This window comes from Ptychodera flava, chromosome 9, assembly GCF_041260155.1.
Source record: "Ptychodera flava strain L36383 chromosome 9, AS_Pfla_20210202, whole genome shotgun sequence".
Lineage (NCBI taxonomy): Eukaryota > Metazoa > Hemichordata > Enteropneusta > Ptychoderidae > Ptychodera > Ptychodera flava.
This window is the reverse complement of record NC_091936.1, coordinates 25666824-25689353: the sequence shown is the minus strand read 5'-3', so window position 1 is coordinate 25689353 and position 22530 is coordinate 25666824. Positions and strand designations below refer to the sequence as shown.

Sequence of the window (22530 nt, the reverse complement as noted above, 5' to 3'; positions counted from 1 at the left end):
TTGACGCAAGAAATGTTTACTGTTTTCAGCAGTAAATGGATCGGCATCAGTGGATCGGTAATAACGCGATCTATTAGGAAACATGAAGCGGGCTATTTTCGGACTCACTGTTCTATCAAACAGCAATAGTCAGAGTGTAAACCAAGTTATCAGTAAAACCAGATTGCAATCGATTCATTCCCAAGGCTCAAATGTTACATTTGTCCTAAAATCTATCATTTACCGTCAGTATGATGCTGTCAGTGAGCTGCCACTGCCACGCCTTGATCAAAGTAGAAATTGACTCCCTAGTCCCAAAAACAATAGTACAAGACATTATATCGTGTGCACGATTCAGTATCTCGTTCTCAAGAGAAAGTTTCTCTAAGACTTGCGCACGAGAAAGTTTCTCGTGCTCACGAGTAAAACTCTCCTGCTCACGAGTAGCTATCTCGTGCTAACGACATTCTTTTTTATTTTCTTTACAAAATGTCCACTTGCAAGCTTTAATAGAAGACCGTCGGCTTCAAAGACTTGCACAGTCTGTATCAAATAGAACTCTCAGCGATCTTTTTTTCTGCCTTTTGCGCACTTTATCAATATTTTCATGGTTGCTTTGCCCCAAGCAATGTTGTTGAAAGATTGCGTACATTATTAGCATATCAAGTTTAATTTGAATGTCGAATCTATAAGCCCAGCGTAACGTTTCGCAGTGCAGTCCATTAGCCTTGTAAATAACATCATTTGATTGACAGGCACCTCTAAGTGGGCAATTAAGCTTATATCCACTTTTGTACATGGTTATGTGTGCACTGCATTGTCTGTTGTACGATTTGATGATGCTGGCCATATTTACCATGCATACACAGCTGTAACTTTTCTTTCGCGTTATGTTTGTTGAATTATTATTTACACGTGGAGCTTTGAGTCTTTGAGGAAATACTTGTCTAGCAGACGAAAGAATATCATTTTAGTGGTATGTGTCTGCAAACTATTAGTGAAAGATGTGTAAAACCGTGTGATGTTTCGTTGGCATACGTATTAACGTTTCTTTTCATATATGGGTGGACACCTGTTTATTTGTTAAGTGTAGCCTGACAGATTTAGTAAACACTGCCTCATATCGTTGAAAAGGGTAAGATACACATTCCTATGGCATCAGGGAAGTCATTAGTTGTCATAAATACCTAATAACCTGTAAGATTCTTAGAGCAACAAGCCCGTCATCTCTGTATAGCATATGGATGGCGACGCATTTTTTGAGCAATGGAGTACATCTTATGTTCTTGTTTGGGCTTAACACACTATGAAAGGTAAACTTGAAACAGAATGCGATGCCCGTGGCATGGCGACAGTCGGTTATAATACATACGCCTTGCCTGTAATTGGACAAAAACCATAATGAGAATCACGTGAAGCGTGAGCTAACCGAGCTAGCATGCATTGTTCACCCAAAGCAATTTTTGCTGATGAGACGTTTTCTTGTTTCTTTGTGCACAGCATCCGCAGTCAAGAACTCATCAAGGGCTCCCGGAGATCTCGTTTTGTTGTGCAGCGAACCTTGGCGTAATTTGTGGCTGGCGGCTCTCCATTCGAGAAATCGACTTTACTTTACCATTATGCGAAGCCGGTTACTTCGGGCGAAGACTGAACACAGACAGATTCACACTCGATGCAATCCACAAATGTCGACGGCCGATGTTCCTTAGTTTTGAATACGGACATCGCCGGTACCACAGTATATTCAAACGAGGATTGTACTTGACAGGTAGGATGAGAACGCAGTACCACCGGCGATGGAAAACTAGAAGGAAGCCTGTAAAATTACTCACACAATGAACAGCTCGATCGCGAGGTCTGTAACTAGTTAAAATTACAAGAAAATGATAGAAAAAATAATGATATCATGCAAACACACAATAGTTGATGGAAAATTTAATTTATTGAGCCCTGCACTTTTTCGTCGGGCCAGTAGCTGTGATTTTAAAATTCCCAAAAATTATACTTTCTATGAAGTGAGGAAACATTACAAAACTTGTTCGTAACCCATGAAGGAAACTAATATTCCATTTAAATACACGATGGGCAAATACTGGATTTTTGAAAGTGAGTAAAACTCTCAGATTTGACTGTTTCGCTATTTCAATATGCCACAGTAGAATAAGAAATTTGTTTTCATGCTCTGACTAGTAGTTCAAGAATAACGTCTTCATGTTACGTTGTGTAAACAATCTGTTTTTATTAACCTTACATCTGGTATGGATAAATTGACTGATACGTCTGAGTTCCCTACTGGAATATGTTGATTTACTTCTGTCATGTAATTGCGGTCCGTCACTCATCAACTGTTTTGAAGGTAGCTTCCCAATACCGCTGAGCACGTTTCAATTGTTAACTCAACGAGCATACTATCAATTTCCAGCCCTTGAAAATCAAATTGCTTTACTAATTTTATTTAGTTTCCCCCCAACGCATTGAAAATTATCTCAAAATTACTGTTAATATCCGGGTTTAGAGACTCGGAAACGCTGTGAAAATGAGCTTAACTGTGGAAGTTCCGTTTCTGCAAAGATGAGTCCTTGTCGCTGCTTCAAATTCATCATTTGGGAAAAATATCCTGCGGGAGGTTGGCATTATCGTTTTTTTTTGGGGGGGGGGGGGGGGGGGCACGTCTCGTTTGAAAGTCAATGTGATTTAGTTTATATTTCTCAGTCGATGACCCAGGGAGCCCACTTGTATTCAACAGGCCGCCTGTCGCAATTTATGCTATGCGCAGTTCAAGATTTACAGCCATGCGCATGTAAAATTATGATGCGTGGGTTTTGAAAAAAATAGGTTACGACAAACTTATATAAACTTGGAGGGTTTGTAACTGCGCCACATTTTAATGATACTGCGTCTGAACTCACGTCCTGTAAGCTTTTGCGTCGAAGAAGATCGTCCTGGGAACCGTGAGAAAACAGGCTTTTTGAGTTCAGTGGAGAGATGCCTAGCAGTGCGCATTTGTTTTTTGTGGGCTTCAATGCTGTCAATTCCACCCTTATCATCGGTGGTAATTTATTGGTCATTGTCGCCATATTCTGTCGACCCAAACTGCGCAATTCACCGACTAACCATCTCATCGCATCCCTCTCTTTCGCCGACGTCTTCGTCGGCGCCGTGTTCATTCCCGTCAGGAGCTTCGGACTTGACTGGGCAGTTTCGGAATTCGTCTGCGACTTCGTGATGACCGCGTCTTGGACGTGCCTGAATTCAACCATTTTCACACTTATGGGCATCGCCGTCGACCGCTACCGCGCAATCGTCACTCCGATGAAACGACAGATTACTATCAATCAAGCCCGTCTGATGATTCTACTGGCGTGGACTGCGTCGGCCGTCTATTCAATCAACTACGCCCTGATAAATGGTATCCAAACTAAGACTCTCCGAATGCCCGGTCGAAATGCTACCTACAGCGCTAGCAGTTGCAGCTACTTGTTATCGGATCATCTTGAAGTTATCACGGTTCTCAATTTTACACTTTTATACATCCTACCAATGCTTGTCTTGATTGCACTTTATGGCAAGGTGATCGGCGTATTGTACTTCGGCAACTCACCGAACGACAGCTCCCGAAGACGAAAGCGACGAGCAGTCAGGATGCTCATCATAGTGGTGGCGATGTTTGCAATGGCGTGGTTCCCAATGCGAATCATGCGAACGATCATCTACATCGACCCAAGTTTGGTTGCCGGCCCCGGATTCAAGTTCCTCCGCCCATTCATCACGTCTCTGGCATTGGCAAACAGCTGGATGAATCCCGTTGTCTACGCCATCTTTGGCGGCAACTTTCGCAGGGAGTTTGCGACTATCCTTGGGTGCGGACGCTGCAGCCGAGGAGAGGGAGCAAAACCAGACATAGCCCTGGGTAAATCAACCCGAAAAGGCGGCGGCCGAGTCGAATCTTCATCAGGCGACAGAAAACATGAACTATCGACGGAAAAGGAAAGTATTCGACCTGACAGTGTCGACCAAAGCCATCCTAAGATACAGACAATCGCTACTCAAACCGAAGACAATGGCCCGCGTACCTGTTCCCATTCTCAGTGCTATGGAAACGGAGCCTTCGAAAGCACAGCAGAAACCAAGTAACGACAGCACGGTATCCAGTTAATGCTTGAAACACCTTCGGAGCAAATGACCGAGGCCTGACAGTGTAAACGATATCAATAATTTCACCCAATATATGTATTTTATCTAGCCGTTCAAGCATAACAGGGAATTAGAGTGTTGTTGCTTGAAGTCGCTACCTCTGGTCTTGGCGACTCTGATCGGGTTTACGAAAATGCTTAAAAACAACTACCAATTGTTCAACGTCGTAACTTTCTTAGTGGTTAATCAGTAATCCTTGTCTTATTTCACTTCTTTGTGAACACGTTTGTCAGAGTAATATTTTGCATTCAGGATCTCTATCACGATGTACACTTGGTGACCTGTGGATTGACATTGTCATAAATTATTTGAGAAATGTACTGGTTTGTACAACATAATCAATTATTTCTTGTAAGTTGTCGTCTTACTGTTGTTTTACTAGTGAAAATGTATTTCCTATCTATGAGTCCGAGTACGAGTCCAAATGTAAAGATTGATTTCGGAGATCACCCGGCTTGGCAAACAAATATGAAGATAGAAATTTATAACTTTCAAAGTTATTTTGTAATAATTCTGTGTTGTTTCATCAACACTTAGAGTATTGCTTGAAGACTGTTCGATTGTGCCTGCATCTCAGTATTACAGTATTTGTCATTTAAGAACATTGCGACGATTTTGTCTACTGCGAAGTGTCTGAGATCGCCTGTGTTCAATTATTTGTGTCCAACTTTACTGTAATGTACAACCAAATAAAATTGCACAGTGTAGCTGTCAACCACTGTCTCTCTCTCAACACTAAAGTGCACGATCACTATACGAACAGTCGTCACAGAACATTTGCAGTCTATAGGTCAAAGCAACACTTATATAGTTTGCAAGAGTGGAAAAATGTTCGGTTAACACTAATATAGATTGTGAAAATGACATTTTCAGGTGAACTTTCACGAGGTTTGGAGGAAAAAGACAAAAAGTTGCGAATTTTGTAACAGCTTTGGGTCATATCATCTCTTAGTGTTAACACGTACACGGCATATGTGGTCACAAGTTTACTTGAGCCCGCGTACGTTGGTCAAGCACGCACAACCTTTGCAGTCTCTGCTGTTGACTTTAAGTGAAATAAATATGGTAGTGAACTCTAAGCGCTTCAAACATTACAAACGACCCTTTCATTTGAGCCTTGGCGGATAGAATATTATCAGAAGTAACAGAGGTTAGCTTATTCGATTTCATGAATAAATTGATAAATTTATGTAAAGTGTATTTATTAGTATTGTTCGAGTATGCAAATCAACCGAAAATAGTCACTATCAGTGGAGAATGCTCATTGGCCTAAAATCTTGAATTACGTATACATGGTCAAATTCTACAGTTTGAGTCTATTTTTGCGTTTAACACCATACTAGAGATCCACAGTATGGAAACTGTTTACGTTCTCATCAGAGTTTTGCTTTTAAAAATAAAACAAAAACCTATAATACAGATACCCACTCTTTGGTGAATTTATATGACTTGGAGATTGCTTTAACTTTACCATTAATTTCTTGACATCATCATAATTTCAAACCTAAAGATATTTAGTAAAATGTTATCACGATCATTCGACGGATTATCACAAAGGAAGGTTGTTTCCTCTGAAACTATACAAATAGGCTGATATCGCTCGGTATCTCTTTCTGAAGTTTGAGTTTGTCCATCGTTTATAATAAAGATCCATATTTTCAGCTCGTGACAAAGCCCATTAAATCAAAAGTATGATAGATCAACTCCCTAAACAGTGAAAAACTCGAGTTCTGAGCATTGTGCTAAAGTGCTAATAAATGCTTTATTTTGCCTTGAATAAGTTGTTCTTGATTTCATACTTTTGTATCTCCAGGTCAAAAAAGTTACTGGGTTGGGCCGCGGCCGATTTCCTAGTCCGTGTTTACTTGGGCTCGACTTTGTGATCTTGTCAACGGTCGTTCATGACGACTACGTGTAGTGTTCTTGTTCATTGCAACCGACCCGCTGACACCTTCTTTATTTGTGTCTGTCACTATTAGCTTTCCATTTTTGTAGTAAGCTGATTTCCCTTTTCTCCTCAGTTCAGACACAGTTTCCTTGGCGCTTTGTAAGATCATTCCCAATACCAATGCCGACGTCTCTGAGCTGTTCTCTTCGCTGCCAATGCAGTCAGTTTATCACCCCAATGGTGAAACTTAACTACAATGGGACGCGTTTATCAGTCCATGGTACGGTTGTACGATGAGCCCTCACGATGTCTCTGTCTGACCACTCTTCTTCTTTACATGTTGCTTTAGAGTTTCTATCACTTTCTCTTGCATTTGTCGAAATTCTCTCCTGGTTCCTCTGCTATGCCATACAATCGCACACTATCTCTTCGTGAGAAGATTCTAATCTGTCAGTGTCATCATCAAGCTGATCAATGCGTTCAACAATTTCCTCAAGCTTTTGTGAAATAGCAGATAAGTCTAACAATGAAACATGATGGTTTTCTTTCAATTCATCCAGTTCTTTCTTAACTTCACCAACACACTGATTTAAATCTGTAAATTCTTTTCTGAGCTCAAAGCAAGATGTTTTTAGCTCAGCCTGAGCGGCTGTCAGTTCGTGCAGTTCGTCTCTTATTTCCTTTCTTGTATTTTTCATTTCACAAAGTATTTCTGCTTTCAAAGATTCCATGGCTTCAAGTATATCTTTTTCGGGCCCTTGGTTAAGTTCAATATCTCCAGCTAACTCAAGTAAACTTGTGAGAAATGGCACACTGTTGTCCAAAGTAGCACACTGACAGGCAATTTCTGTACACGTGGACATCGCAAGGTTGTGTGCACTCAGATCCAACACCTGGGCCCGAGAATGGCTCGGCGATGTAACGTATGCAATGTCTACAAATAACGAAATGCAGTTTTGCGATGACAAATATTGTTCAGAATCATACTCAACTTGTATAAGAGATAACTTCCCCGACATCTCTAACCATTGCCAGTAATAGTCAATTCCAGCAACGACGAAGTTTGCTCCCCAAGTATGAACGCAAGTACCAACAAGCATGCCGTGGAACGGTAGAAAAGCTCATTACCATATGTCCACGTTGTTGACGGAGAGTAGAGAGAGAAAGGTGAATGTTTCTCCAATTTTTTGGTTGCACGAAGCAACCAATAATACTTCTCCAGCAGGCCAGGTCGATACCCATTACTAATACGACTTGTCAGACGCAATCTTAGCAAAACTTTTCTAGTTCTATGGAAAATACACCAAGTTTTCCACAGAGCGATGTTGCGTTGCAACCTGCCACATAATACGTAATCACGTGATTTTAAGAAAGTATCTATCCTCTGTTAAAATTGTTGCACATGCCCAAATGTTAGCTCGTCGGCGTTGTTCTTCACATTATTTGAGAATAGAAACCGATAGAAAACAAAAATAGATAGCAATGAACGAATTTGTCTGTTATGTGAAAGAAATGAGATTGAAAACGAATGTCATTTTCTTATGATTTGTTCTTTTTTTGATTGTTTTAGGAAGAAATATATCCCTGCTATATATCTTAATCTCCCATTGAAAGGAATTTTCTCAAATTAATGACGTCAACCGATGTAAACACACAGCAATGTCTAGCGGCTTTTACTTACCATGCAATGAAATTAAGAAAAGAAATTAACGATATGTGAAATGTATTCTTGAACTTTCCGTTCTTCCTGTCAGTTTTTATTCTTTACTTAATATTGTCAAGTATTATGGGCCGATGGCCTAAGAGTACTGAATAAAGACCATACTTTTGTATTTCCCACCACTTCTGGTGTTCACAGCATTATATACCGAGATGGTTGGTCACCATCGTGTACTTCGGAAGATACGGAACGGCAACCTTGCAGACGAAATCGTGTTCATCACACACACCCATCTCGACAGTCAGCACACAATACAGGTGCTCTCGCCAACTCATCGTAACGCTAGAGTGAACGAACAGCTGGATGAACCCATTCATTTTAAAGTAGTATGCGCCTCGAAAATAAAGACTTAACTTTTGCTCAAATTTTCTTCAAGGAATCTTTCAACTATCCTCTTTTCAAAATCACGAATAAAAAAGGCGGTCACCTCGCAAAGTTTGGTACTAGAGAAACAAATTACCCAAGATTTACCGATATCTGAAATTTAAGATGGCCGACACCCCGTGTTAAATCTAAGGAGAAAAAAAAAATTTTTCGACTTTCGAAAAACTAAGACTGTGAAAAGTTTTCTTTCACACCAGGAGCTTTAAAATGAACCCCAACAAGTGGTAGATGAGAAAAGAATTGTACAAGTTTGAGAGTCAGAATATCTGTCCCGAGGCGCTTTCTACCTTAATGTAATTTTTGGCAGTAACTTGCGCGCGCCAAGAGTTTGCAAGTATCATTTGCTGTGAATGATGGAGCTGTAGAGGAGGTGTGGGGCTTGGTAAAAATTATGGACGTAGATCAAACTAAAAAAAGTTTGCCGAGTCGAATTTCACCAGACGAAAGTGAACGGGTCAGTAATACAAAATGACGACAATATTACCTAATGGTACAGTAATTTAGCTATAATTTACAGTAATTAACCTTTTGTACGACTTTCCATATCAATGATACTTATATCGATTACAACAAGACTGGCACAAAGCTCTCTTATCCTATAAAAAGAGACAGATAATAAAGTTGTTGATAACATTAACACACACTTAAACGTATACAGTAACCTTTAATCTTAATATGCCCATGTACGGTCAAAGAGGTGTTCCTTGGTATTCAAAATTGTTTTTAAAAAGCGGCCACCCGCTTCTGTGATTGGTTAGATTTTCTCTTTCCATGATAACTGTGGCACAATTGGAATAGGTGACAGTATACCTTTAAGCAACCAATACAAAATCCCTCTTGTAAGATTAAACTTTACAATTGTCAGTCCGAGTTATAAATTTCATTAAAAACCACTAAAAAATGTTTATACATGAATATTGGCAATGAGAATTTGCTTATATGATAACCCTTAATGAGTATTTTAATGCTATTAAATAGAAAAATCAAAGAATGTGAATAATCGATGCTAATGAAAACCATGCATTAGTCTTAGAGATGTTATGCCGCAGACATTTGGAAAAACCCCACAGGGATTATACGTTACTGTAGTGATATAAGCCCTTAGCTAAAGATCTTCAAACTGAATATTAATACTGATATGAAATTTGATAGATCTAAGTTCTAGCCATCTATTTGCATATTTTACATATGAAAAACACACAAACACGAATTTCGCAAAGTACGAATGCAAGGTCACAGAAAAAATACCAAAAATGAAAGAGATACACGAATCTTTCAGTGATGTCATTACCACCGCATCACACAAACTCGTTGTGATTCGAACGCCAGGACAATCCCTTGGAATGAAAACCACTGTTTTAATTTTTTGGTCACATTTTCTTCTTGAACAGGTTTGCCTATTTTTAATTGCATAGGCGGTACAATGTCATATACGGTAAAATCAACTGTGTCTGCTACAACGCTCTTAGCTTGGGCGTCGAGACAGTGTATCACTGAGAACATGATTAAAAAGCTGACGCCCATTACCTGATTGGTAAATGTGGCATACAGTTTATCAAACTTTCAACTTCACCTGATTTCCAAATGAAATGACTACTCGTATGCCTTGGTGATAGGCTATTTTACACACCAAAAAGATAATAATCAAGGAAAATAAACACAGTTTGTGTTATTTTTTGCAATTTCTAGCATTTTTATCTTTTCCAGATGACAAAAATTAAAAATCTGTCTATTTAATACATATTTTATCCATAATCTATTCTTCATAAACTTACACTCGTGTATTTTAGTGGAGCCGTATATATTTTTAGCGATTTGAAGTTATATGGCTCCGCTATGAATACATTGAAAGAAAGCAGATATCTGCAGATTTTGAGGCTAAATATCACATAAGTTGGAACATCAAGTCTTCAGGGTAAGAAACACACTTGATAGATTTAATGGAAATTGTCTTCACATAATGTTTAGGACTTATTTGCATAAATAGTTTTTCATCAAGTATTGTATCTCTGATTTTCCCTTTGAGTTCCATCGGCCGCTCAGGAGAAAAATAACTATTATTTGTCTAAGAGTTCCGGAACACTGACTTCATTCAGGTTCACAGAAGGTTCTGGAAAAGTTGAAGAACCTTCAGTAAACTTCAACTATATTCCGAATACTTTAAGTCTCTGATTTGGCATCTCTTCTTCACCAGAGTAGATGTACTGATTTTTGTGCAACATCTTCTATTCTCTTTCAGCACCCCTTTCTTTAAGCAGTGATACCACTTCTTTACGTTTTCCGTCGACAGCAAGGTCCATCGGTGTCTTGCCATTCTGTCAATGTAATCAAATGTGTAATGTATGAAGTACTGGAATATAATGATAATATAAGAGTATGATACAATATCGGCTGTTTTGCCTTACTCCCACCACATCCTTAAAACGTGATTGATGAAGCTGCCTACTTTTCAACCAATTGTCGTCCATACAAATATGAATCTAAACAGCCCCAAACTCAGAAGTAACTGCGCACGGTAATTTCCTTTAGGCATGGGTGTCCAAAGCCGTGTTCAAGTTATTTTGCTCAGTTATCAAACGGCAAAATTCGTCGATTTTTCAAATTACAGTGTGTTGACCCCCCGGGCCCGGTAGAAACAGGACCCAGTCTTGCCTCCACACTAAGTAAATAACACAGGAATGCTTTCAAGTGACCTCGGACACCAACGCTTGGTATCAACTTAAGGCGAGCACAATATACAATAAGATAGCCAACCACGTGGTACCATACACTAAAACCTGTCAAACATTTGACCTGCTGTCCCCGGTCAGGAAAACGTGGATTTCGAGTACACCCAAATCCACGACTGTCCAACCAGGACTAGTCTCCCAAAGTTCAAATATTTGGAGCATCGTAGAATATGGTCTCCTTGAATGTTTTGGTGAATATTTGACGATAAATTATGTGCGCCCAATGTGATGCAGGGGCCGGGGATGGCAACAATTCTCATTCCCTTGCTCTCTCAATAGTTTTCTTTTCCTAGTAATCTTGAATCGGTGAATAAATTATTGTACATATAGAACCGAAAAAGATTAGTAGAAAATATGAACAGGTTTAACCCTTTTGAGCGTTGAATATATAAATGTAAACATTTGTATTACTATTCTATACCTTGCAAATAAGTAAAACTAACAATAAACGCCAGATAACCCTTCAGTTAGGACACTAAAATTACCAGAAGATTTTTCCCGGTAAAGACATGAATTTTTAGCACTGTCGTACAAGTATTTGATTTAGTCACAAGAAATGCAATATGTCATAATTAAACGATATCATTCAAACTATTTGAAGGTCAACATGTTTCTGTTTTACGACAAGGGCGAAACACATCTGGTATCATAGTTGTTCTTGCGAAGTTTACCTTGTTTCTCATATTGGGATCTGCTCCTGCACTAAGCAACAGCCTGACACTTTCAAGACAATCTTGTCCAATGGCTGCAAAGTGTAATGGTGTGCATCCATACTGTAAAATTAAGAAGTTAAGGTATCATGTAAGAAGTACAATCTACTCATGGAATAAAAGTCTTAGAACTGAAATGCTTCTTTCTGTCGAGCGGTACCTTCGTTTAACTGCGCAAGAACTATAAGAAGTAACGCCACGGGTTTAAGCAATAGAGTATTGTGGAAATAATAGTGAGTAAAGACTGATGTACCCTTTGTTAGCCCTATGATAGCTTTCTTTAACTTCACTAAAAATAACCGCTCTCTGTACACTACAGGACTGTGGCCTGTCCACCATCTCCAAGTACAAATGTTCCGAGTCATTCTTTGTATGTATCCTGTCAGGTTACATTGCTACTCAAGAATCTTGAGCAAAAACTTCCTGAATCATAAATAAGTGTGCGATCTGTACTCCCAAAAGGTTTCTCACTTGTAGATATCATAGGCTAGTAAACTAGCACATCTTACAGAACCAAATAAACATGTACAGGGTTTTCTGTGATACACGAAGAGACTATCAACATATGAGATTTCATTTTAGATAATTTACTGTCTTTCTTAAATAGCTTCATTGTTATTTTCATACCCCAAATCGTACAAGCTAAACAAAAAAAAGGTCAACTGCATAACACATTTTGCTTAGTTTAGGGTCAGGCTGCTTTTTTCTTCATTTTCTCGATCGTACACCAAGTAAGATAATGGCTTGGCTGGCTAAATCTGATGTAATTTATTAATACACGCATTTTCCGTTAATGTTCCATGTCAGTGACATCAGCACAAAACAATGCATATTTAGTTCATTTCCAGCCTTTTCTGAACCTAACAAACAATGGCAATAAACTGCAGCTGTGAGCGGATGAAATTACACCGAATCGATAAGTGATGAAAAATACAAAATGCGTACAAAAAATAACTGCAGCCATTAGAAGACTCCATTGCCTCGTAAACAGAGTAGTCCTGTTTCTCCAAGAGGGCTACTTTCAAATAATATCAGAGTTTTTATCAGCAGTCTGTTACAATAAATATTTGTCAAAAGTTTGCTGACAAAATTGTCTTTTGTGTAACTGATGTGAAAATGATGTGATGAAATGTAAAAATTAAAGTCCAAGGGCTCCGACTGCAAACTGATTTTTATACACGAGCACAAAACAGACAGACATTAACTGAATTTCTTTTGAAATTAAGCTCTTTCATGTGATGTAATCATCATTAATTTTTTTAAAATCTATTTATTTTTATTAAGAAACAATAATATTTACTGTTGCCCCCCAGGTTCCAGCCTTGTGTTCAGATTCATGTATCGGTAATTCATATTTGCTCCTAGACTCTAATTTTACCTTCACCTTCACCATCAGATATAATTTAAAGCCATACCTCATCAACCTTGTTGACGTCTCCTCCTCTGTCGAGGAATATTTGCAGAATTTTCACATGATTCATTACTGCAGCCACGTGAAATGGAGTAACGCCCGTCTGACATATCAAAGAAACACAAAAAATAGACATTGTCAAAATTAGAAGATTACAAATCAGCTACGGTAACCTTGGGACAACATTTCTCATATACATGTCGTGGTAGGGAAAATGTAGGGCCATACAAACAGTTCGGCTATATAAAATGCTTCTTTTTCTAAAGAAAACTGATTCGAGGAATTGGTTCTCTACTGATGTTATGATTTATTATAAGGGAAACTATCATGACCGTTTTATACTTTGATGATAGATTTGCAATGATGTAATCCATGGGTCGTATAACCTAGGTTCTATATATGTCAATTGACTACCCAGCTAGCTGTACAAGTGATCTTGTATAACACCTTGTCTGTCTAACGTGTATTTATTAATTGTGTCTTAACAATGAATATGTAAGAATAGAAGTTAAATATGGAAGAATGGCGCAAAAAACAACAACAAAACAATTTAGAATAAATAATTAGCAGTAGGATTTTTGATTCTTTAGATGAATAATATACACTCAGCAATTGGTACAGTTCTTTCTTAAAAACTTGTTACCTTGTCAAGCCGCCCGATTTTTGCTCCTTCATCCAGCAAAAATAAAACCGCAGAAATCCAATTATTTGTAGTTGAAACATGAAGCGGTATTTTCCCATCCTATCAGGAGAAAGCATAGGTTAGGCAATGGTAAGTCTTTTCCACAAACCAATCAGGATTCGTAAATGTAATGAAATATTGCTGAATTAAGAGTTATCAGAGGTGAATGATTACATAAGAATTATGAGTGAAAACGTTTGGCTTCCATGGATATGCACTTCTCCCGATTATTGAAATTATCTCTTATCATCGACACTACATGGATCACTTATGGGCAATTCTCGACTATTATGAAAGTCTGCGATTTGAGATATTTGTGTCGTGATTTCAAAGATGTAATCTCAGTGAAGTTATTTACAAGCCAACAAATCCGATTTGAAAACTGTGGAGTAATTACTTCCAGAGACTACTTGTATTATCAGCTGACGTAACAAGCTTCTTAAAGTTAAATGTGCAAACGTTGGCATGACGTGAACAAATCCGAATGAGGTAATCCCTCAGAATGAATAAAATAAACGGAAAAGATAAGCTGTATCACAGAGAAAGGTATTTTGATCAAAGTGGTGAAATCGAGCCCCCAAATTTAACTTTTTGAATTTTGTTGTCGTTTTTACAAATCTGAATGCAGCTCCTCTATAAATCTTGACAGTTATATATGCAAGGTATTACAAAGAAAGTTCGCCTCTGGAATGACAAGATTAGCCTCAAAAGTTGTGATGTAAATAAATAAACAGTGGATGACAACAATATCCTGCTTTCAATTCATGCTGGATGATGCTGGACATGTGAAAACAGAGTATGATGAACCAACATTATTGACAGGGGAATTCTTGACCTCATTAAGGCCGATCGATATGTCTTTCACATCAGTTCATGCACTATGCTTTTCATTCTCAAACATAGGATATTAACCTCGCACCCGGTTCAAACTTTGATAATTCAGGTGTAGCTTTTATGCGCACATTCAATCGTGATGCCAACCTGAACCTCATGCTAACCCTTATCCGTATGAGACAATTAAATAAAATTGACGGACCCTTGGTCCTCAAGACTTCATGACAAACATTGGAATTTATCAAAAACGAATATTGTATCCCCATCGCTTTAAAAAATCCAATAAATTTTTGTCACGTTTAAATTACATTTCTACATAACACTACTTCAGTTAGATGTCTGGTTGAATTCTCAGAAGGGATTGGAAAACTGATATTTGAAAAGTTTGAGAATGATGATTCCTTGTGTTCGAACAAAGTGCGCATACCGATTCCTTAAACCATTAGCACTTATATAAGATTATGCCAACCGAGGACTTCACCTGGAAGTATTTGTTCAGAAGGGACGCTTTCTTGCTCAAGGAGTATATACATTTATTGTAAGCATTGCGTTTGACAGTTATTATAGGGAACATATCTTTAGTCGTTCCATCTTGCATATTACAAATAGAGATTGACCGTTTGGTGTAAATAAACTTTGATTAACTTAAAGACATGACTTGAACTTTGATATTTTCTTTACCTTATCTTGATCATTGATATCCCCTCCGGACTTCTGGAATGCCTTTATCTTTGTCAAAAACTTCTGTTCTTCAGGGGATATTGAAATCTTTTCCTCTCCCTGGAACAGATTATTAAAGAACATAAAACACGACGTCAAAAATTAAGTATTGTATGGTAATGTTTATTGTTACATTAGAAACAACGCGACTCACATCCCATGAATATGTGTCTCATAGTTTCACATTTTCATTTGTATTGTCTTTTAAATAATCTTAAAAATGCATTGATATCGATCTTAATTCCATAGTTATGACCCAGACGGATCTTTATTCACAACAGCTTTTCTATTTAAGAGTAACTTTCGACAAATGTTCACATATAATTTTGATCAATTTACGATCCCTCCGTTGATTTGTAACAATTTAGAATAGTTTCTGTTATACCCTGAAACCGACGACACAATCTAGTGTTAATAAACCATTTCGAAGTCAAAAACATGATTGGATAAATTTGCCATTACCTTAACAGTTTTTACTTTTGGTTTAGGTTCTTCACCTCTTAAAACCATCAACATCTGGGAATTTGGGTTGGTCTTTGTGATTTGGATGGGTGATTCACCAGACTGTTGGTGAAAAAAGGGTAATGCTAATTAACCTATAAAAAAGAAGAATCTCAATGCAAAAACATAAAAAGAACAACTAAAAACAAAAAATAACCCGGCCTGAACCAAAACAAAACTAAAACAACACACACCAAAACAATTACATGTTATGTTGCTTGAAGTTCTGAAATGTTCATTTTTAGGGGCAGTGGTTATATTTAAAAGATAATTGTCAGTATTTTTTGATTTTTGCAAAAGCATATAGAATGCATTTTCTCAGAAAAGTGAAAGACAGAGTGTCATTCGTCTTTTACCTAGTAAATGATAGATTAGTTGATTGATTGCAAATAAAACTTTTACTGAATAACTTTAGAATTGTGTTTATTTCCTTTTCCGAGTCTGCATGAAAGGTTGCCGAGGACAAAGTATATTGGGACACATTTCAAGTAAGGAAAAGCTGTGGAGAAGAAAAATGCTTTGTTTTAATTAGCAATAAATGTGCATGCTGCAAATTATCTATGCAATACGCGAGGTTTTAACCATATTTCTTCAAAGAGATCTCTACTTATACCCGCATACTCTGGTAGAAAATTGACAAGCATTGTTAAATAATGTCAAGATGCATTTGTTAATAGACTTTGTTTCTATCAACGCACTGCACAGTGTGCATTCGAAACAGAGATGATGAAAACGAAGTTGTATACTTAAAATATCGAAAGAAGATCTGATTTAAATAATGTATTTGAATTGCCCTGCTATAACTTCAAATGCTACAGCCTGTTAACGGGAAAATAGTAACGCAATTGGAACTAATTGGAGAAGTTGATTTTCATATTGTTAATATTTCTCAAAAGTGTTAGGTGCCCTATAGCTGAATGTTGCAATATTACAAATTACTCAAAAGAAGTGTACAACTGAAAAAGAAAAGCAGATGAGCGTACATTTTCAGATTAAACAGACGTTAATTCACAGTCCAATTATCCCAAATTAGTTTCAATCGTGTTTAGCTATTAGTTGTTAATATACGATTCATTTGGCTTTAGGAGTGGACTTAAAACTGGGTATTAAAGTAAAAAATATGCGTAAAGTATACCAACAGTTACATCTGGTAAAGTTCTAATATACATATATATATATATATATATATATATATATATATATATATATATATATATATATTTTTTTTTTTTTTTTTTCCCCACAACACGAATACCAACATTATATTTTTGCAGTTTTAAAGACTGAGATAGGAATCATTTTAGTTAACTAGGTCCTTACGCTGTCTTTAAGCTCGATATGAGCACCAGCCTTTAAAAGTTGTCTGGCAATGTCTACTTTGTCACTTTCAGCCGCCAAGTGTAAGGGTGTTTTCATATTCTGCAACAAAGACAAAATATGATGTAAAATCCAGTGATAAGTCTTTCGAATGAAGTTAATAGACATAATAGACATAAAAAAACAGGCCCAATAATCAGTATCATTCTCTAAAATAATTTTACGAAGTCAAAGGAACAAATTGAATATCAATAACAATAGGTCCATCTTGGAACCCAGTTTAGCGCCCTTCTAGCATGCTACATCCCTCAAGATTGACCCAAAGCGACACATTTCGTGTGATGCAATAAAGCAAAATTACCGTTGTGAGTCAAAGCCAGAAATGCAGTAGCTTATTATTTGAGAAACAGAAGTGTCGCACTTTGACCAAACATCTCCACATCTATTTTCAAATTTGGTGTACACTGGTCATCTTGTCGGATTTCGCCAAAAACAGATTCAGGATACTGCTGAGCATTTTCAGTTTTTTCCTTTGATTTCCAAGTCATCTGTGTACAATTGATGGAGATAACTGGATATGATAGAATTGATCATCAATATATCTATGAGTATACAGTGTCTTCATTCGGAGTTCGAACCCACAACATACGGCACCCAGTCACCTGGCGGAGAAGCAACAGACAGAACAGCTCGGCAAATCCCTACTCTCAAAAAGAGTGGTTCAGAGAGTGTTATTAAACCTCTCGACAATCCTTTTGCATCCTAATTTCGCATTTTGCATGATTTCAGCTTCATCTAATTATAATTCTGCCAGATGTAATGCACAGTTTGTCCCACATCATATTATTCATAGTACATACAGAGTCTTGTGCATTGACATCAGCTCCTCTGGACAACAGATACTCTACAGTTTCAACATTGCCATACTCAGCTCCATAATGAAGTGGTATTCTTCCGCTCTGAAAAACGTAAATATGTTCCCTGTGTTAGGGACTGGACATAAATTACAGGGGGGGGGGTGGGCTGGTGTTTTTCGAAAAACCGCTGCGTAAAAAATAGTGACCCTTCAAAAGTTCATGCACAAAAATTAGTGACCCTCCCCCTTATCCGTGCATGAAAATAAGTGACCCTCCCTGTTACTCAATACCCCCCAATACCCCCTTCTGACTTGCTATACTTTTTAAGTCGCCCTCCCGAAAGGAAGGCAAAATGTGGCCGATATAACGCGTTGTCCGAGAAATATCAAATCATATGTGTGTGATAATTCATGTAAATGTTCTTTGCTTGAAGTGGCAGGTAAAAAGTGCATGCCTGTACAAAAAATGTAATTTTTAGATTTTATCGATAATGTTGATTCACTATACATGTAGTCGACTATAAGAAAACTACGAACGTGTATTTTCCAGTATAAAACTAGCAATATCTGTTCATCTATAGATGTTTGATAACTGATATAGATATACTTGATTAGCATGGGTTGTTTACAAGTGCACATGTGAACAAGATATTTGATTTTGGAATTTCTCTCAAAATGTTGATCCACTATACATGGGAGTCTATGACAAAACTATACATGGGAGTCTATGACAAAACTGTCAAAAATTTTCAGAATTAAAATTTGCACTATTTGTGCATATATGGACCCTGAATAATTGACATAATTGTGCTTGATTAGAAGAGGGTGGTAAAATGTGCATCTGTGTACAATAACTTTGTTTTTGGAATTTCGCATAAAATGTTGATCAACTATACATGGGAGTCTATGACAAAACTGTAAAAAAAATTTTCAGAATTAAAAATATGCACTATTTGTGTATATATGACCCTGAATAATTGACATAATTGTGCTTGATTAGAAGAGGGTGGTAACACGTGCATCTGTGTACAATAACTTTGTTTTTGGAATTTCGCATGAAATGTGGATCCATTATACATTGTAGTCTATGAAGAAACTATGAATAATTTTTTTTAAATACAAAACTTGGCAAATCTGTGTATTTATATATGCTTGATTATTGATATTTATGTTCTTGATTAGACTAGAGTGGTTACAAGTTCATGTGTGTGCAAGAAATTTGATTTTGGAATTTCACTGAAATGTTGATTCACTATACATGGCAGTCTATGGTGAAACCCTATGAATAATTTTTTTCCAATACAAAAATAGGAAAATCTGTGCATTTATGTTCACCTCAATCATTGGTACTAATGTCATGATTAGACTAGAGTGGTTTCAAGTCAATGGTTGTGCAAGAAATTTGATTTTGGCATATCACTTAAATGTCGATTCACTATACATGGCAGTCTATGATGAAACTATGAATAATTTTTTTTCCAATACAAAAATAGGAAAATCTGTGCATTTATGTACACTTGATTATTGGTATTAATGTTCATGATTAGACTAGAGTAGTTTCAAGTCAATGGGTGTGCAAGAAATTTGATTTTGGAATTTCACTGAAATGTCCATTCACTATACATGGCAGTCTATGATGAAACTATGAATAATTTTTTTCCAATACAAAAATAGGAAAATCTGTGCATTTATATACACTTGATTATTGGTATTAATGTTCATGATTAGACTAGAGTAGTTTCAAGTCAATGGTTGTGCAAGAAATTTGATTTTGGAATTTCACCAAAATGTTGATTCACTATACATTGTAGGCTATGAGGAAACTACAAATAACTCATAGGTTATCTGATCCTAAATTGTTATTCAAAAGTTGTTCGACCTGAAGCTTCCAGTTGTTATTGATGACACTATGCACTATTCTAAACAGTTTGTATTCTGACAATGTCCTCTAAAAATTAAAAAATGTACATACAGTGACATGAACATTTGACACCGGCCTATACCCAATGTATTGTCAATGGGAGAATGATGTAAAATGAGTAATCTCCCAAATTGTTATTGAAAGAGTCATTATAGGGGACAGTTATGCACACAGTGTTGAATAAGTAGAAATCATGACAACTTAAATCAATGTGGCTGCTTGGATCATCAATACATTGTTTATTATACCTGAAATTTGCTCCCGAAGGGCGCGCCGAAAATGGTAATGGCAGAAAATGAAAGTGCCAGGAGGTATTTTTTCTTTTTTCAGTATTCCATAACGTGCACATGCAATTTCAGCTTTGATGCATGAAAAAAGGTGACCCTCCCCCATAGGCTTGCACAAAATTTTATGACCCTTCAAAAATGCTTGCGCGAAAAATGGCGACCCACCCCCAAAAACACCGACCCACCCCCCCACCCCCCTGTAATGTGTGTCCAGTCCCTTAACGATCGATATTAGCTTACCTATTTGGCAGCATGAAACTGTTGTCGCTCAGAGTCTAGATACATTCTGACAACGTATCTCATCGTACACCCCTTTTCCTGCGAAGTTGTGACACACCAGCCAGGTATAGAATGACAGCTTATGGGAACTGAATTAGTTTGGTCTTGCTTGACTTTCAATTTCTACATTTATTTATCATTTATCATCGTCTTATAGTCAGACAAACTTATTCACCAAACGTAATGGTAATACAATACCATACATACCAGGCATCAAATGTCGACATCAACTCCTTTCGACAACAGATATTCCAAACACTCAACGAAGTTAAATGTCGCTGCAATGCTGAGTGGCGTCCTTCCATTCTAAATCGCAATGGCAAATTTTGTTCGTAAACGGAAGAATAAGTAACACATGTTTGCAATTACAAGCATTGTCTGAGTTATAGTTGAAAACTTTAAATGCAATGGATATTAGCTGTTTAGTAAATACACATGTATGTACCTTTCATTGCAATATATTGAAATATGTACTTCGAGAAACTCAGAAAAACGCTCATAATATTGAATAATAACAAAACCCAATGACGAAGGAGTGCGGGCGCACCATAGTCGGGGGTATTTGCACTCCAACTTGCAGTGTATTCAGTTCTCTCGCAAGCTCTTGCGCAAATACCCAAGTACTTGTAATCTCTCGCCACGGGGTTCTGTCATACCATCGTGCTTGCTCACTGTTGGGTCAAGTATGTAGGAAATCATCGATGTCACCCGGCACAATATTTTCTTGCCACAATATTTTCTTGTAATTGTACCTTTATCTGGTTAAATAAACAATTTATATCGTTAAGCTGATCCATTTATGTAATTACCTGAAGTGATACTACTTCTGACAAATGGCACAGCTTTTATAATACTAACAGCTGTGCGATAAGCTTTCATCAGGTGCAGCCAACGAACAATGCACTTTTGAAGAGGTCCTTAGTATGATAAGATATATTGTGCAGGAAGGGTAATACGAACTTATTAATTAGAGGGTAATTAATTAGCTGTTCATAATTTGCCCTCCAACTGAAAATATTTCGACTTACCCTCCCGCACACAAACTTCGTTTTTATCAACGCCCCACATAATTTTACCTTTTCCTCTCCCCATTGTTAATTTTTGAAGCCCCTCTGCCCTGTGGCGAAAAAACTTGTAAATTTCCCCTGCTCTGGAAACACCGTAATCATATTTAATTTTATAAATAGGTTCAACTTCCCCTGTCCCCGTTTTACAAGTAACTTCCTCTCTCCTCATTTTTTCCCATAATCCCAGTCCCCAGGCCAATCAACCGATATCTGCCCTGCCCAACAAAAAACTAACATCTTGTCCCTGCTAGATAAAATATGTCCCCTTTCCAAGCAAAACTAAAATTTCCCCTGCCCTCAAAAATTGCTCGCGGAGTAGCTTTTTTCGATGAATACCTCCGTTGCCTGCACCTGTTTCATTTTCAGTATATTATAGTCAAGAAATTGTACAGATACCCGCAGATCGAAAGACACTATGTCAGCGCCATTTTCAACAAGAACTCTTATGGCATCAATCTTCTTTTCTTCAATTGCCTGATGCAGTGCACTTTTTTCTTCCTGTGGTTAATGGAAATGAGATGAATAGTCAAGTGTTATGAACAGTGCAACAATCATAATAGTATGATACCGGATGTGAACTGAATGTGCTCACATGGTTTAAATCAGGTTCATTACATACTAGTACCCTTCACAGAACATTCAGATATCTGTCATATTATATGCTGCCGGTTTCATTAACTTTGTGTAAGCCGGTTTGATAAACTTTCGCAAGTACTCACCAATTACGAAACTACATTAAATATGCAAATGAGCTATTTATTAATTTGATACTGCTCAATGCTTCATGCGACAATTAGACATTTATCAGATTAATATCTGTAGCACGTTTCATCGAATTTAATGCTGTAATTTCAGAGTAATATCACTAATTTCAAAGTTCATTAAATATGCAAATGAACCCTTAATTAACTTTATACTACACAATGCTTTACAATACAGTCAGAGATCTGTCGGATCAGTATCTGCAGCAGATTTCATAAAATTTGGTGCAGTTATTTCGGAATTATATGACTCAGTACAAGACTTCATAAAATATGCAAATGAGTTACTA

General features: G+C 37.2%; 3 protein-coding genes across 3 annotated transcripts in view; 1 reads left to right on the top strand and 2 right to left on the bottom strand.

Annotated features, from left to right (window-relative positions):
* The first annotated feature begins 3249 nt into the window (after window positions 1–3249).
* On the top strand, window positions 3250–4113 carry LOC139141244 (QRFP-like peptide receptor). Its single transcript, XM_070710869.1, has one exon. It carries the CDS (start codon window positions 3250–3252, stop codon window positions 4111–4113), a length of 864 nt encoding a protein of 287 aa, XP_070566970.1.
* Window positions 4114–8654: 4541 nt separating this feature from the next.
* Window positions 8655–18051, bottom strand: LOC139140468 (putative ankyrin repeat protein RF_0580). Its single transcript, XM_070709762.1, has 8 exons — window positions 17930–18051; window positions 17073–17171; window positions 15714–15815; window positions 15213–15311; window positions 13659–13757; window positions 13020–13118; window positions 11566–11667; window positions 8655–10480 (listed from the first exon to the last, which is right to left on the bottom strand). The coding sequence occupies exons 2-8, from the start codon at window positions 17166–17168 to the stop codon at window positions 10391–10393; spliced, it is 687 nt and encodes a 228-aa protein (XP_070565863.1). The 5' UTR covers window positions 17169–17171; window positions 17930–18051; the 3' UTR covers window positions 8655–10390.
* A 3725-nt stretch (window positions 18052–21776) lies between these two features.
* LOC139141243 (uncharacterized) overlaps window positions 21777–22530 on the bottom strand; it is a 79913-nt gene continuing 79159 nt past the window's right edge. The window contains exon 7 of the mRNA XM_070710868.1: window positions 21777–21977. Coding sequence (XP_070566969.1) covers window positions 21777–21977 — 201 coding nt within the window. The remainder of the gene's footprint in view (window positions 21978–22530) is intronic.